The 13697-nt window shown below is 59.5% G+C and overlaps 2 protein-coding genes across 8 annotated transcripts in view; one reads left to right on the top strand and one right to left on the bottom strand.

Moving 5' to 3' along the window:
* DNAH17 (dynein axonemal heavy chain 17) overlaps nucleotides 1-10432 on the top strand; it is a 98537-nt gene extending 88105 nt beyond the window's left edge. Inside the window, exons 74-82 of the mRNA XM_055575270.1 lie at nucleotides 482-609; nucleotides 2165-2392; nucleotides 3057-3248; nucleotides 6656-6835; nucleotides 7197-7379; nucleotides 8029-8211; nucleotides 8408-8551; nucleotides 9042-9267; nucleotides 10112-10432. Of these exons, the coding sequence (XP_055431245.1) occupies nucleotides 482-609; nucleotides 2165-2392; nucleotides 3057-3248; nucleotides 6656-6835; nucleotides 7197-7379; nucleotides 8029-8211; nucleotides 8408-8551; nucleotides 9042-9267; nucleotides 10112-10359 (1712 nt within the window). The 3' untranslated portion in view covers nucleotides 10360-10432. The remainder of the gene's footprint in view (nucleotides 1-481; nucleotides 610-2164; nucleotides 2393-3056; nucleotides 3249-6655; nucleotides 6836-7196; nucleotides 7380-8028; nucleotides 8212-8407; nucleotides 8552-9041; nucleotides 9268-10111) is intronic.
* The window catches only part of PGS1 (phosphatidylglycerophosphate synthase 1), a 70037-nt gene that overhangs the window by 23741 nt on the left and 32599 nt on the right, over nucleotides 1-13697 (bottom strand). For 2 of the 7 annotated variants that reach the window (XM_055575274.1, XM_055575276.1), the window contains exon 10: nucleotides 9614-10293. The exons of 1 other annotated variant lie outside the window; for it this stretch is intronic. The gene's annotated coding sequence lies outside the window, so the exon portion shown is untranslated. Of the gene's footprint in view, nucleotides 1-9613; nucleotides 10294-10512; nucleotides 11532-13697 lie in introns of those variants that run through there. 4 more of the 7 variants (XM_055575271.1, XM_055575273.1, XM_055575272.1 and 1 more) reach the window with 2 other exon arrangements.

Below are 13697 nucleotides of genomic sequence, written 5' to 3'. Positions count from 1 at the left end.
GGTTCAAAAGGCAGGGGATATAGTATACCTATGGCTGATTCCTGTTGAGGTTTGACAGAAAACAACAAAATTCTGTAAAGCAATTATCCTTCAATAAAAAAATAGCGCTGACCCACCCTTGCAACATGGACGGCAGAGAGAACGTTGTGCCAGAGGCAAGGAGCCATGTTCTACAATTCCTTGTCTCTGAAATGACGAATCCATAGAGCCAGAAGGCAGATTAGTGGTCCCCAGACGCTGGGGGGTGGGGGCAGCGGGATGGGTACAGGGTCTCCTTCTCGGACGATGAAAATGTCCTGGAACCAGAGAAACAGTTGCACAACATTGCGAATTATGACATGTCCCTATTAGAGATGGCTTTCAAAGCGGTACACTTTGACCTTATGTCAAATTTTAAAAGAGGGTAGGAATTCCAAGCTGTGGATCACGGAATCTGTTTTTGTCATTCAGCCTTCCCCGTGCTTTTCCTGTTTTTCTTCAGGGAAAAAACTGGGATTTACCATAGACAACGGGAAACTCCATAACGTGTCCCTGGGGCAGGGACAAGAGGTGGTGGCCGAGAACGCCCTGGACGTGGCAGCAGAGAACGGACACTGGGTTATCCTACAGGTGCGGGGGAGAGGGTGCCCATGCCCCTGTGGGTAAGGGACGCCCGTGCCCCTGGTGGGAGGGCTCCCCAGGGCCTCAGCACCCGAGGGGATTGGCCTGAAGGCCAGAAGGAAGGGATTCGCATTCACCAGCCTGGCTGGGACTCCTGCAGCCTCTGAAGCAGGGCTCGGGGCAGGAGTCGCCCACACCAAGCATGGCTCTGCCTGGTCAGCAGGTGGCCTGGGGTGTCACCGCTGTCCTGGTGATGCAAGTGTGGATCCTTCAACAGTGAGAAAGACATCCCGCCTCCTCCCCTGTGCAAGCTCAACTGCCCCTCCTTGGCCCTGCAGCCTGTCCAAGCCCCCACCCTGGTCCCCGCTGGCCCCACTGCAGGCCCGCCCTGGGTTTGACAGACCCTGCAGCAGGGCAGACCTCAGTCCACGGGGCCTGGCCTGGCCCTGTGTGGGGACCCCGGGTTTAAGTCCTTCTCTTAGTTCATTTTCTTTTACAAAAACGACCTCCACTGCAAGTCCAGTTACCATCTGTCAGGAAAGACATTACCTCACCTTCCCCACCATGCCCGTGACTCATCTGTTTTGTAACTGGAAATCTGCGCCTCGTAATCGCCCTTCCATTTCTCTCCTCCCACCACCCCTCTGACAACCACCTGTTTGTTTCATCTATGACTCTCTTACGTTTGTCCATTTGTTGTTTGGATTCCACACGTAAGTGAAATCATATGGTATTTGTCTTTCTCTGTCTGACTTCTTTCACCGAAGCATATTCTCTAGGACTGGCCATGTTGTTGCAGATGGCAAAATTTCATTTTTTTTTAGGGCTGAGTAATATTCCATTGTGTGTGTGTGTGTGTGTGTGTTACACACATATATACACATCTTTTTTGATATTATCATGCACTCTGATTTTATATTTTAAATCCCATGATACATTATTGCTTGTTACAGTCAAGAGATATTTTTAAATTTACCCACATATTCACCCTATCCAGTGCTCACCGTTCCTTCATGTTTTGCTGTGCTTCTGTTCTATCCACTCACCTACTGACGGGCACTTAGGTTGCTTCCACACCTTGGCAGCTGTAAACAAGGCTGCTGTGAACACGGCTACGTGTATCTTTTGGAATCACGTTTTCATTTTCTTGGATAAATGTCCAGAATTGGGGTTGCTAGGTCACAACATAGTTCTATGCTTCATTTTCTGCGAGGAACCTGCAAACTGCTACCCACAGGGGCTGCACCAATTTACAATCCCACCAACAGTGCACGAGGGTAGCCTTTTCTCCAGGTCATTGCTTTCCACCCAAGCCTCTCAGAGGAGGGGCGGGGACCATGTAATCTCAGCCCTGATGCTGGGTGGAGGGTGGGAAAGACTCACCGAGGCTGGAGGCCCTGAATTAACTGAGCACCAGCCTCGACTCCGGGGCCTCAGTCACTGGGTGAGATGACCCAGCGTGGCCAGCGCCCCAGGGAAGGGCAGACGGCAGGGTCGGGGCCGCTGTGGAGGGGCCTGTTCTGGGGAGGAGCGTGCGGGCGCTGAGCCCTGGTCTTGGCTGCAGAACATCCACCTGGTGGCCCGGTGGCTGAGCACCCTGGACAAGAAGCTGGAGCGGCACAGCACCGGCAGCCACGACGACTACCGCGTGTTCATCAGCGCCGAGCCGGCCCCCAGCCCCGAGAGCCACATCATCCCCCAGGGCATCCTGGAGAACGCCATCAAGATCACCAACGAGCCGCCCACGGGCATGTACGCCAACCTGCACAAGGCCCTGGACCTCTTCACGCAGGTGGGACCCCTCCCCTGGGACCCCTCCCATGCTTTTCACCGGCACTTTTCCCCACTGGGACCCCTCGACAGATGTCTGCCCCTGATCTGGCTTTCTGGCCCCAGGCCTGCCGCCCCAACAGAGCACTTGGCCTCCGGGTGGTGCTCGCAGGCCTGAGCCGGGGAGGAGGACACCGCTTAGCTTCCAGAAGCCTCTCTGCTCAGAGCCACCTACAAAGACCAGTTAAAATCTCACCTGCCCAGAGAGAACTAGCATTCAGACTCAGGGCTGAGTCTGCCTTTCCCTGGGGCCACCTGCTTTCAGAAAGGCTTTGCTAAACATCCCCTCCCCCTTCACAGGTTGTTTTTGGAGAGTCTGGGGTGTGTAGACGATGAAGAAATGTTAATAATTGCACAGGAATTATATTGGGGAATATTTTATTAGGAAGAAGTATCAGTAATTTGACTTGTATCCTACACTTACGTGATACAGCTGCATTCAAAGCAAAGACAAGCAAGCATTCTCTACTCGACTTTACAGACCAGCGCAGAGCAGTCAGTGGCCTTAGGGCCCACCCCTATCCTCCACCCACCTTGCACTGCCCGTGAAGCAGCCAGCAAAGATGGCCTGGCCCCGCCGGGGCGCCTGTGTGGACCCCACCTGAGCCGGGTGTGTCCTCCCGCAGGACACGCTGGAGATGTGCACCAAGGAGATCGAGTTCAAGTGCATCCTCTTCGCCCTGTGCTACTTCCACGCCGTGGTGGCCGAGAGGCGCAAGTTCGGGGCCCAGGGCTGGAACCGGTCGTACCCCTTCAACAACGGGGACCTCACCATCTCCATCAACGTGCTCTACAACTACCTGGAAGCCAACCCCAAGGTAAGGGCCAATCTGGTGCCCGCCCGCCCGCCCGCCCTTTCCATTGCTCTGTCTTATGTTTAAGAGACGTTCCCTCGGGTCCATAAGCCAAAGGAAACCTGACTGCATGAGGCTCCTCGTGACCCCACCCGACTGACAGCATGGTTAGCACCCAGGCCCTGGTCGGCCCCTCCAGCAGTCCTCAGCTGTCTGGCAATTTTTATGACTCCACGAGGGTCAGCATCTTTGGGAACCCGCTCATCCTGCACCTGAACAGGGATTCCCCCAGAAAGGCCAGCCTCCTGGGCAGTGTGGTGAACTGGGAGAAGCCGAAGAAGGGCCTCGGGGGCTGCAGGCCTCCCCGGTCAGTGTCTGGAGGCAGAACAAAAGATCAGAGGGCAGGCCAAAAAAAAACCTCTCTGGAGACACAGAGCACTTCCTTTCGTTCTTGTTGAAAACGGAGACAAACGTGTGAAGCGCTATGAAAGCCGCCATGAGGGCTGCAGAGAGGCAGCTCAGCCAGGAACTCTGGCCAGAGGGCCCCAGCTGGCCTGTCTGTGGCACAGAGGGGGGACTTGCGGGCGTGGGCCTGAGGTGGGGTGAGTCCACACGTGACCAAAGCCAGAGGCGGCCACGGCCTGGGGAACCGAGAGCCGCCCAGCCTCCGGCCTACTGCGCTCTTCTCGGGATCTCCCACGTGGAGCGGGGCCCTGGCACAGGATCTGTCTCTGTGAGCCCCCACCAGGAGGCGGCAGAAGGGGACCCCATAAACCCTGGGCTCCTCCGCACTCCTGCACGGCAGCACCTTCCTACGCTGACTGCGGTGGACGTTCTGCTGGCCCACGAGGCTCCCAGGGCACCCAGACTGCTGGGCCCAGTGCCTGAGGGCCGAGACAACCGCCCCAAGGATGTCTGAAGGCCTGAGGCTCAGAGCACCCCCTCCAAGCTTTGAGAGCTAAGAGACAAGGGGTGGAGAATACCCCCCGCCCATCGTAAGAAAGCTCAGATGCACTGGGAAGAGGGGAGACCTGGGCCAGCTGTCCTCAGACCCTGGAGGAAGCGGACCTCCCAGGACGGCCGCCACCCAAGCCTGAGACTGGAATGTTGTTTGTTTGCTCAGTTCCTGGCAAAACACCCAACCCCAGACAAAGCAGGAGGGCACACCGGGTGGAAGCCGGCCCTCCTCGGGGAAGGGGACGGCAGTCTCCATTTGCAGGTGCTGGTGAGGGTGGGGGTCACCTCACCTGCGACAGGGTCTGAGCTGCACGCCAGCAGCACATCTTACCACACTAGCACAAGTCAACAGACGCAGGAAGACGTGGAGGAAGAATTGCATCATCCAGTAGCTTCGTCAGAGGAGTTCCCTCCTGGAGATTCGAGTGGGAGGAGGAGTGGTGCTGGGAGCTTGTAACGACGCTTACGCAGAAGCTTCCCTCGTGACACACAGAACCTAAGAAACCACTTCAGGATGCACACCGTGTGCTCCCATGACCGCCGGCGTGAGGGACGCTCGGCGTCCCGCTCAGCAGCGTATGCTCAGGCCTGGGCCCCAGGCCTGCAAGGCCCAACTGTCCCTCATTCCAGCCCATGGCCCCAGGGAGACAACGTTGAGTAAACACCTGCGATGAGGTCACCCGCCACCCACAGCCCATCCGTCCTCCCAACTCTGAGAAAGTCAACCTGGACTCGAGGGACAAGGCCTGGCAACTCGTCTCTGAGCAGCGCTCCGGGGATTCCATCCGGCAGGTGGGCACACAGCACCCGCCCCCGGGGGTCAGTCCCACCGACCCCCAACCTGACCCGCGGGGAAGGGCCGTCCCGCCAAGAGGCCGTTTGCGGAGACCAGGGAGGCAGAGCGTGGGGTGTACCCGACCCCACTTGGCAGGAGAAACAGAAGCTGTCCCCGAAGCAAATACACAGAATGCAGAGAAAGCAGCTCAGCACATACTCAAGATAACCAAGCAGAGAGAAAAAGTGAGAGTCACAGATGACAACGAAGAGGAGATTAGTGTTCCAAGTCAAAGTTCATGAGAGCACACCAGACAAGTGAAGTCCCAAGACAAGTTCTTGGGACTTCCCTGGTGGTCCAGTGGTTGGGACTCCATGCTCTCACCTCCGACGGTCTGAGCTTGATTCCTGGTTGGGGAACTAAGATTCCCACATGTTGTGCGACTCGGCCCAAAAAAAAAAGTCAACAAGTTCTTATTCAGTTAACTTGTCTGTTCTTGGCAGCCAGCTGCCACGCAGGCAGCGCACTGCAGGAGCTGCATCAATGCCCACCTTGCCCCTAAGGAGTTGCAATCCTCAGAGAAAATAAGTGTGTGCGGCGAGGTCCCAGGCCGTGTGGTACATGTGATGCACAGCATGTCTCAAGAGAGGGGCACAAGACACTCTGGGTTTCAAAAGCTTGGTGCAAAGCTAACAAAAAAAAGTGAAATACCTCATTCATAATTTTGGTGCTGAGTGCCTGCCGGAACAATCTTTCCACTTAAGTGGCTGCTGGAAAATCGGAAGTCTCATTCGTGGCGTCCCCGTGTGACTCTCACTGCTGGACAGCGTTCTGCAGGAGGAGCAGCTACGCACTGGGACGAGAAGCAGGGAGGGGACAGGTTCCCAGCACTGTCGGGGGTGGGGGAGATCTGCACCCAAGTGGCTTCAGAGGAGTGCAGTCGTGGCACGTGGTGGCCAAAGGAGCGGCACCCCAGGCCAAGGGCATAGCGTGGAAGCTGGGGCAGAGCCGAGGGATGCGCGGAGAGACCTGGCCACCAGCTGGGGGATGCTTTGTGTGCTGCCTAGTTTGGTCGGGTTCCCTCAGGGCAGAACCAGGCTTTGGGATCGGGGGGAGGGTACTTGCTGGAGCTGGCTCTGCTACAGGAGCCCGCGTGGGCAAGGCTACTGGAGTATGCTTGGAACCAGGGCCCTGTGGGTGGGGTCAGCCAAAGACCCACTAGACTGTGAAGACAGGAAGAACTGGACTGCGTGGCCAAAAAGATCGCCAGTGCCCCAGAGCCAACACTCTGTCCATGGAGAGCTGGAGATGGCGGTGAAGGGAAGGGTCACAGGCAGCTCCCTGTTCCGGCCCCACGTGGAAAAAAAGGGAGCGGGGGACAGGCAGGCTGCGGGGGTGGGGTGGGCCTGCGGGGACTCAGTGCCGGTGCCGGGGGACTCATGTCAAGGGAGAGCGTGGAGGAGGGGTGGGCACAGGGCCGGGGAGAGGGGGTGGAGGCTGGAGAGCCCCTCATGGGAAGAGGGTCGAGGAGGGGCTGATCCCATTTAGCTGCTGGCTGGAGTCAGAGGGGAGGCATGGCCAGCCCTGGGCCTGGTGACCGAGGGTAGTGGGTGACCCTGCAGAGCGGGTGGGGAGGAAGGGGCAAGGGTGACCACATGAGGGCCTGGCAGGCCCCCTGATGGCAGCCGTCCCCTCAAAGGTGCCCTGGGACGACCTCCGCTACCTCTTCGGGGAGATCATGTACGGCGGCCACATCACGGACGACTGGGACCGCCGGCTCTGCAGGACCTACCTGGCGGAGTACATCCGGGCGGAGATGCTGGAAGGGGAGATCCTGCTGGCCCCAGGCTTTCAGATCCCCCTCAACCTGGACTACAAGGTAAGGAGAGCGCCCTCCAGGGATGGGGGGACACGTGAGACACGGGCGCCCTCCGGGAGGCAGAGCAACAGAGGAGTGCTGGCCCGTGGGCTCCCTGGCGAGGGCCTCCGTCACAGACCTTACGGACAGACCCTCCAGGAGGAAGCCAGCGGGCAGGCGACCCACAAAGAGGGTTTGAGAGGCAGCCTCCACAAAGCGGGAGGGGAAACGCCCTCTCTGCAGTGGGGGGGCAGCCCCAACAGGGGGTTGGCCCAGAGGGCAAGGGGTGGACGGAAGGTTCTGGGAAACGAGGCTTCGTACGAGGACGATGCAGGCTCCAGCTCACGCGGCTCTCCCTGCTCACCTAGCCCCCCTTTTGCAGGGATACCACGAATACATCGATGAGAACCTGCCCCCCGAGAGCCCCTACCTGTACGGCCTGCATCCCAATGCAGAGATCGGCTTCCTGACGGTCACCTCGGAGAAGCTGTTCCGCACCGTCCTGGAGATGCAGCCCAAGGAGACAGACTCGGGGCCTGGCACTGGGGTCTCCCGCGAGGAGAAGGTGGGTGTCTGACCCCCACCCGGCAGGGAACCTACAAGCTGGCTGCTGCGGCCCCAAACTAAGCACCTCTAAGCACCGAGCGCTGAGCTAGAGAGCGCCATCCCCACACAGTGCCTCCCTCCCCAGGGCTCTGAACCTCGGCCCTGCCCTGCCCTGCCCTGCCCCGCCAGCACGGGGAAGTCAAGATTCTTGACTGGAGCGGAGCCTCGGTGCTATGAAGCCCCACGACCTTTTCTCCAATGACTGACCAGAGGTCTACGGGTGGGCACTGGTGTAAGGGACCACCATGGGGGCCACCCCTTGAGAGGGTGTGACCAGCACGTCCCTGCAGACAGCTCCCACCAAGGACAGGGTCATGACCCCATGACCACCGGGTGACCTGATGGGGGAGGGAGGCATCTTCAGGACGTCGGAAGGCGCTGGGTAGAGCGGTGATGCTCCTAAGGGCACAGCCAGATGGCCTTGACAATGAGACCGAGGTTCCCTTCCCCAGTGGAGCCTGGGGCTGCACCCCCACGATGCCCTTTTCCTGGCAACTCCGCCTGCCTCGCTCCCGGGCTTGGAGGTGAACTTCAGGGCAGTGCCCTGGCCTGGCACTGGGGCAGGGCTGGGGCCCAGTGACACGAGCCGGCTGGGGACTGGCTTCCAGGTGAAGGCCGTGCTGGACGAGATCCTGGAGAAGATCCCGGAGACGTTCAACATGGCCGAGATCATGGCCAAGGCCGCCGAGAAGACCCCCTACGTGGTGGTCGCCTTCCAGGAATGTGAGAGGATGAACATCCTGACCAATGAAATGCGGCGCTCGCTGAAGGAGCTGAACCTGGGGCTGAAGGTCAGAACGGGGCGGCAGGACCCGGGGCGGGACCTAGATGCGGGCTGACCACCCTCGGCCACGGGCCGATGAGCCTGAGGCCACTGAGACGCACCCTCGAGGTCCCTGGGCTGGAGAAGTGGGCGCCTCAGGGCCAGTGATGCCTGGGTCTGCGTCACTGCTAAGTGCCCCAGCACCCCCGACTGTGTGACCCCAGGGAGAACTGACCATCACAACCGACATGGAGGACCTGTCCACAGCCCTGTTCTATGACACTGTGCCCGACTCCTGGGTGGCCCGGGCCTACCCCTCCATGATGGGCCTGGCGGCCTGGTACGCTGACCTACTGCTCCGCATCAGGGTAAGGACAGGCTTCCGGGGAGCCACTGCGCGCTCAGCAAACCCGTCCCCAGGGCCTGAAGAGCAAGGCTGGGGAGCGGGAGTGCGCCGAGGTCCCCGCTGGCCCGGCCTCGGTCAGAGCAGGGCCGAAAGCGCCTGGGCCACACCTCAGGGAGACAGGCCTCAGAGTGCAGGCACTTCCCCTTGAAGGAAGCCCAGGGTGAGCTCGAGGTGTGAGCAGCTCCTGTGGCCAGAGATGCAGAGGCCCTCCCAGCAGGTCCAAGAGGCTCCAGAAACACCCACTGGGGCGGCCACCTCCTGGGGGGGACCAGGGATAGGAGCAGCAGCCTTTCAGACTCGAGCCTCTGACACTGAGCGCCCCCCGCCCAGTGAGGGGGCACCCCGGGCAGGCGGCCAGGCCCCGCTGCCCACCGCGGTGTGGGGGCGGGGTGGCTCCAGCTCAGCCCCGCCCGCACCCTCAGCTCGGCCCCACCCCCGCCCCGCCCCTCCAGGAGCTCGAGGCCTGGACCACAGACTTTGCGCTGCCCACCACCGTGTGGCTGGCCGGCTTCTTCAACCCCCAGTCTTTCCTCACGGCCATCATGCAGTCCATGGCCAGGAAGAACGAGTGGCCGCTGGACAAGATGTGTCTGTCCGTGGAGGTGACCAAGAAGAACCGGGAGGACATGACTGCGCCCCCCCGGGAGGGCTCCTACGTCTACGGGCTCTTCATGGAAGGTAGCTGGGGCTGGCGGCGCAGGGCCCTGGAGCCTGGGACTGGTGTGCCTTCTTCTGAGGGCCGAGGGCCAGAAGCCAGCCCCACCCCACACCCAAGGGCATGGCAGCCCGCCCTCCTCGGAGCCCCGTGAGAGCCATCACGTGGCCAGGTCCCAGCAGCCGCGGGGGGCTCAAGGCCGGCGCTCACTCAGTCCCCACCCCGTCCTGCACCAAGCGAAGCCGGACAGGACCGCTCTGAGTTGAGTGCCAGCCCCTCCCCCGCGACAGATGTCACCCCCGTACCTAAGGGGGGGTGTCAGGCCCCCTCCCCCCCGCGCCCACATCCCCAGAGATAAGCACAGCAGCAGACGTTCTCCATGTTTATTGTGGAATTACAGGAAATCTCAGCGTCATTAAATAGGGTGAGTAGAAATAAGTCTGGTTCAAGGCGGCAACAGTTCAATGTGCGTCTACACGTTTACTGCGCATGGACAGGACAGACGCCACAGGGACAGGGGAGCGGGGAGCTCTAATCGGTCACTTTTAGCTGGAGTTAGTTTCCTGCCCCTGAATCAATAAGGCTGACACATGAGGCTCCAACACCACCACAAATGTAAACGGTGGAGCCCAGGGCTTCAGGGCTGGGCCCTCCGTTGGACGTTGGCAGCGAGACGCCCCCCCCCCCCCCCCCACGCCCTCTGCTCGCAGCCCCATGTGTGGTGATCCCAGTGCCAGTCCGGCCTCGGCACATTGCTGCAGGGGTGGGGGTGTGAGCCAGGCCCCGCCCCTCCCTGCCAGAGCGACAGACGGGAACCAGTCACCTCACCACGGACCACCCTGACCCTCGGGTGTGCCATCCCTGCAGGAGCTCGCTGGGACACCCAGACCGGAGTCATCGCCGAAGCGCGGCTGAAAGAGCTGACGCCAGCCATGCCCGTCATCTTCATCAAGGCCATCCCTGTGGACCGCATGGAGACCAAGAACATCTATGAGTGTCCTGTGTACAAAACACGCATCCGCGGTCCCACCTACGTCTGGACCTTTAACCTGAAAACCAAGGAGAAGGCAGCGAAGTGGATCCTAGCGGCCGTGGCGCTGCTCCTCCAGGTCTAGCTGGAGAGAGGCCCACGCTGCCCTGGGCCGGGTCCTGACTGCAGCTTCAGGTTCACAGCTGAGGTCCCAGTCCTGCAACTGCCATTTATTTTCACAGGAACTGATGGTTGCTTTTTGTTCTCCTAAATAATCGAGGCACTTCATAGCACGCACATCTGGACTAATCGGGGTGGGGTGGATAGGATTAAAACAATGATGCTACTGAGCCAGGCTTGTCTGATTCACTTGAGCTGGCCTTCAGCTCAGCGCCTGATGGCCACCAGGGGCCTGGCACAGGCCTGGGGGCGAGGCCCGGATTCCCAGCAGCTGGAGGAACATCCCAGGAACCAAACCCCCAAATCCTGTCTTCCTACAGGGGCAGCTGGGTTAATCTTCCTCCAGCAGTGGCCTGGAGGGTTAGAGCTGGAGGCAGTCCCACCCTCGGGCCTGATGCTACATGTAAACACCCACCACCAAGGGGAGGGCGTCCCGTCCCGTATAAACCGGAGCTGCCTCCTCCACAGGCACTGGCCCCCACAGCGTTCTTCCTTCTTCTTCCTTCTCCGAAGGAAGGAAACCTCCCTCAGTTATGGTAATGCCTCCTCCCTGCCCCAGAAATCTGAAAAACAATCTGTTTCCACTGCATTTCCATGCACCTCCAGTGCTGCCCTGTCGACAGCCCACTTTCTGAGATTGCTGGGAACCGGAGGGACCACTGTGAACGCGTGTATGTGCCCTGAGAGGTCACAGTGAACGTGCTCACTGCTGGGCAGCATCTTTGTTGTCCTTCAGCTCCCGCCTTCTCCCCAACAGTGCTCACTTGTTGCCACCAAAACAGACTTTAAAGCAAAGTCCATAATAGACAAAGAAGGGCGTCATATAATAAAGGGAGCAATACGAGAAGATGTAACCGTTACAGACGCACCTAAACACATACAGCAAACGTTAACAGGTGCAAAGGGAGAAAGACAGTAACAATTAACAGCAACGGGCTTTAACACCCATTTACAACAATGGACAGATCACCCAGAAAAATCAATAAGGAAATAGTTGTCTCAAATGACACATCAGACCAGTTGGACTCTCTAGATAACTAGCGCACATTCCATCCAAAAACAGAATGTACATTCTTTTCAAGCGCACGGAACGTTCAGCAGGAGGCATCACGTGCTAGGAAGGAGATCAGGAAATACCTGGAGACAACAAAAATAAAACCACCACTTTCCAACATCTGTGGGATGAAGCAAAACCAGTGCTAAGACTTCCAGGAGATCCCAGCAATACAGGCCTACCTCAAGAAATAAGAGAAATTTCACACAGCCTAACCCACCCACCATCTAGGAATCAGAATCGGAAAATGAAGGACACCAAGTCAGCAGAAGAGGGCCGGCTGCTCAGCAGCCAAGAAACCCTGGGGTGAGTGTGTCCTCGGGCACTGTGACCCGGGCTGAGCATGGCAGTGGGCGCCAGGAAGGCCAGAGCCCCGTGCTTCTAGCACAGGAGACAAGGTTCAGGAAAGGTGGCCCCCCACGCCCTCCACACACAGCCTGCCCACAAGCCAGCAGAGAAGGGATGAGAGGTGGCCCGTCTCATTGCACCCTGAGCTCCAAGAGGCGCAGGTGGCCGTCCTGGTGCCGCTCCTGGAGCTGCCCCGGGAAGGCTCCCGTCTGACGGCTGGGGGGGCGGTGTCCCTTTTGGCAGCCAGAATGACCTCAGCAGGACCGAGAGCAGCAAAGCCCAGACCTGCCTGACTCGGCATGGCCAAGCCGACGCACGTAGTTCAGAAAAGCAGCTGCACTGCCCTTAAGGCTGCCCCAGGGGATGGGTGCAAACAGAACGAGAAGCGGACAAGGAAGGCAGCGAGCAGGGCCCACAAACTCCAGATAACAGACTCCGGTGGGGGGCGGGGGGTTGGGGGGGACTCATGAGCTGGACCCTCAGTGTCTCGTGGCTCAAAAGCAAAGGAACCTGCCCCCCCAACCCCACACTCCCCGCGCCAAGGGATATGTGGCCTTGTTTTCTAAGTTCACCTTGATCCTGAAGTTTTATAAAAACCTTTTTCCAAGGATTCTCATCCAATCCATGGGTAAAGAAGCAGTCCTCGAAGGCCTACCTCTGAGGCCAATGATCTACAACAATCCTGGGTCTGGTGGGGCTGAGAGGGAGAAGGAAAAGTGTCCCTCAAATCCTCCCTCCCAGGGACCTGGAGGATCCACGCCCCTTCAGAAGCAGGGGTTCTGGCCAGTCTGGATGCCGGGCAACCGCCTCTGCTGGCCAGAAGGGGTCACTGTAGCCCTTGGTGTCCAGGCTGGAGGGACAGGAGAGCCACCACTCTGACTGGAGAACATAGGCCTGCCGGTGGCCACCACGCAACTCATCCTAATCCCTGGTGATAACCACAGAATGGGGAGGTTTTCCAATTTTGCCTCCAGAACCTGAAATAAAACAGTCATTCATGCTACATCACACACGGCGGGTCGATGACAAAATTCTCTCCATGCTGTGAGACGATTCACCCTGGAGCTGCAATCCAGTCTCAGAGATAGAGCCTGGGACGAGCGCTGTGCTGCATGTGAAAGTGCCGTGAGCCCAGCAGCAGTCCCAGGGGAGAAGGGTAGGGGCCCAGACTGCAGCAAGCCCCAGGGGGAGAAGGGAAGCCCCCTCCCTCAGGACCGTCGTGAAGGCAGGCGGCAGACACAAAGCGAGCAGGCTGCCTACTGCTCAAGCCCGGCTGTGGCGCAGGCTCGCTCCCGGCCCACAGCCCCTGCAGGAATGCAAACGCTGTTTACCGAAAGCCTCCCTCCAAACAGAAACCCAGTGCCTGGCACATTCCTTTGGCTTCCCTCCTCTGATCGTCCACAGGACAATTTAATAACTGGTTTGAAGACAGTGTTAACTGATGTGCTGCTGCCCCTGGGCAGCGTGGCCGAGGCTCCACCCCACTCCCCACCGGAGAACTGGCAGACCTGTCTGGGCCCGGGAGCGGGGCCAGGGCCGTTCCAGGCTCAAATGGGGTGCCCCCAGCCCCGGAGTCCCGGCCTCCCAGGACCCACGCGCAAACATGACCATCGGAGCCGCCAGCCCTCCGCAGGGAGACACAAGAGGGTCTGGAATCCCATTTGTCTCCCCCCACCCCCAACCCCCTGCCAGCACCCCACCCCTGCCAGGGGTGAGGGCCAAGCCCTGGGGCCGTGAGGCCTCCCCTCTGGACCTGAAGCACCAGTCCTCTCTTCAAGCACCTGAAGGTGTGCGGAGTGGGCCACACCGGGCTGGGAGGTTTTTGAAATCTGCTCCCGGAGACCCCAGGGGCAGGGGAGGAGCGGCCCCAGGGAGAGAGAAACAGCAGCAGGTAGAAGAGG

This window comes from Bubalus kerabau, chromosome 4 (assembly GCF_029407905.1).
Source record: "Bubalus kerabau isolate K-KA32 ecotype Philippines breed swamp buffalo chromosome 4, PCC_UOA_SB_1v2, whole genome shotgun sequence".
Lineage (NCBI taxonomy): Eukaryota > Metazoa > Chordata > Mammalia > Artiodactyla > Bovidae > Bubalus > Bubalus kerabau.
This window is presented reverse-complemented; position numbering and strand designations above follow the sequence as displayed.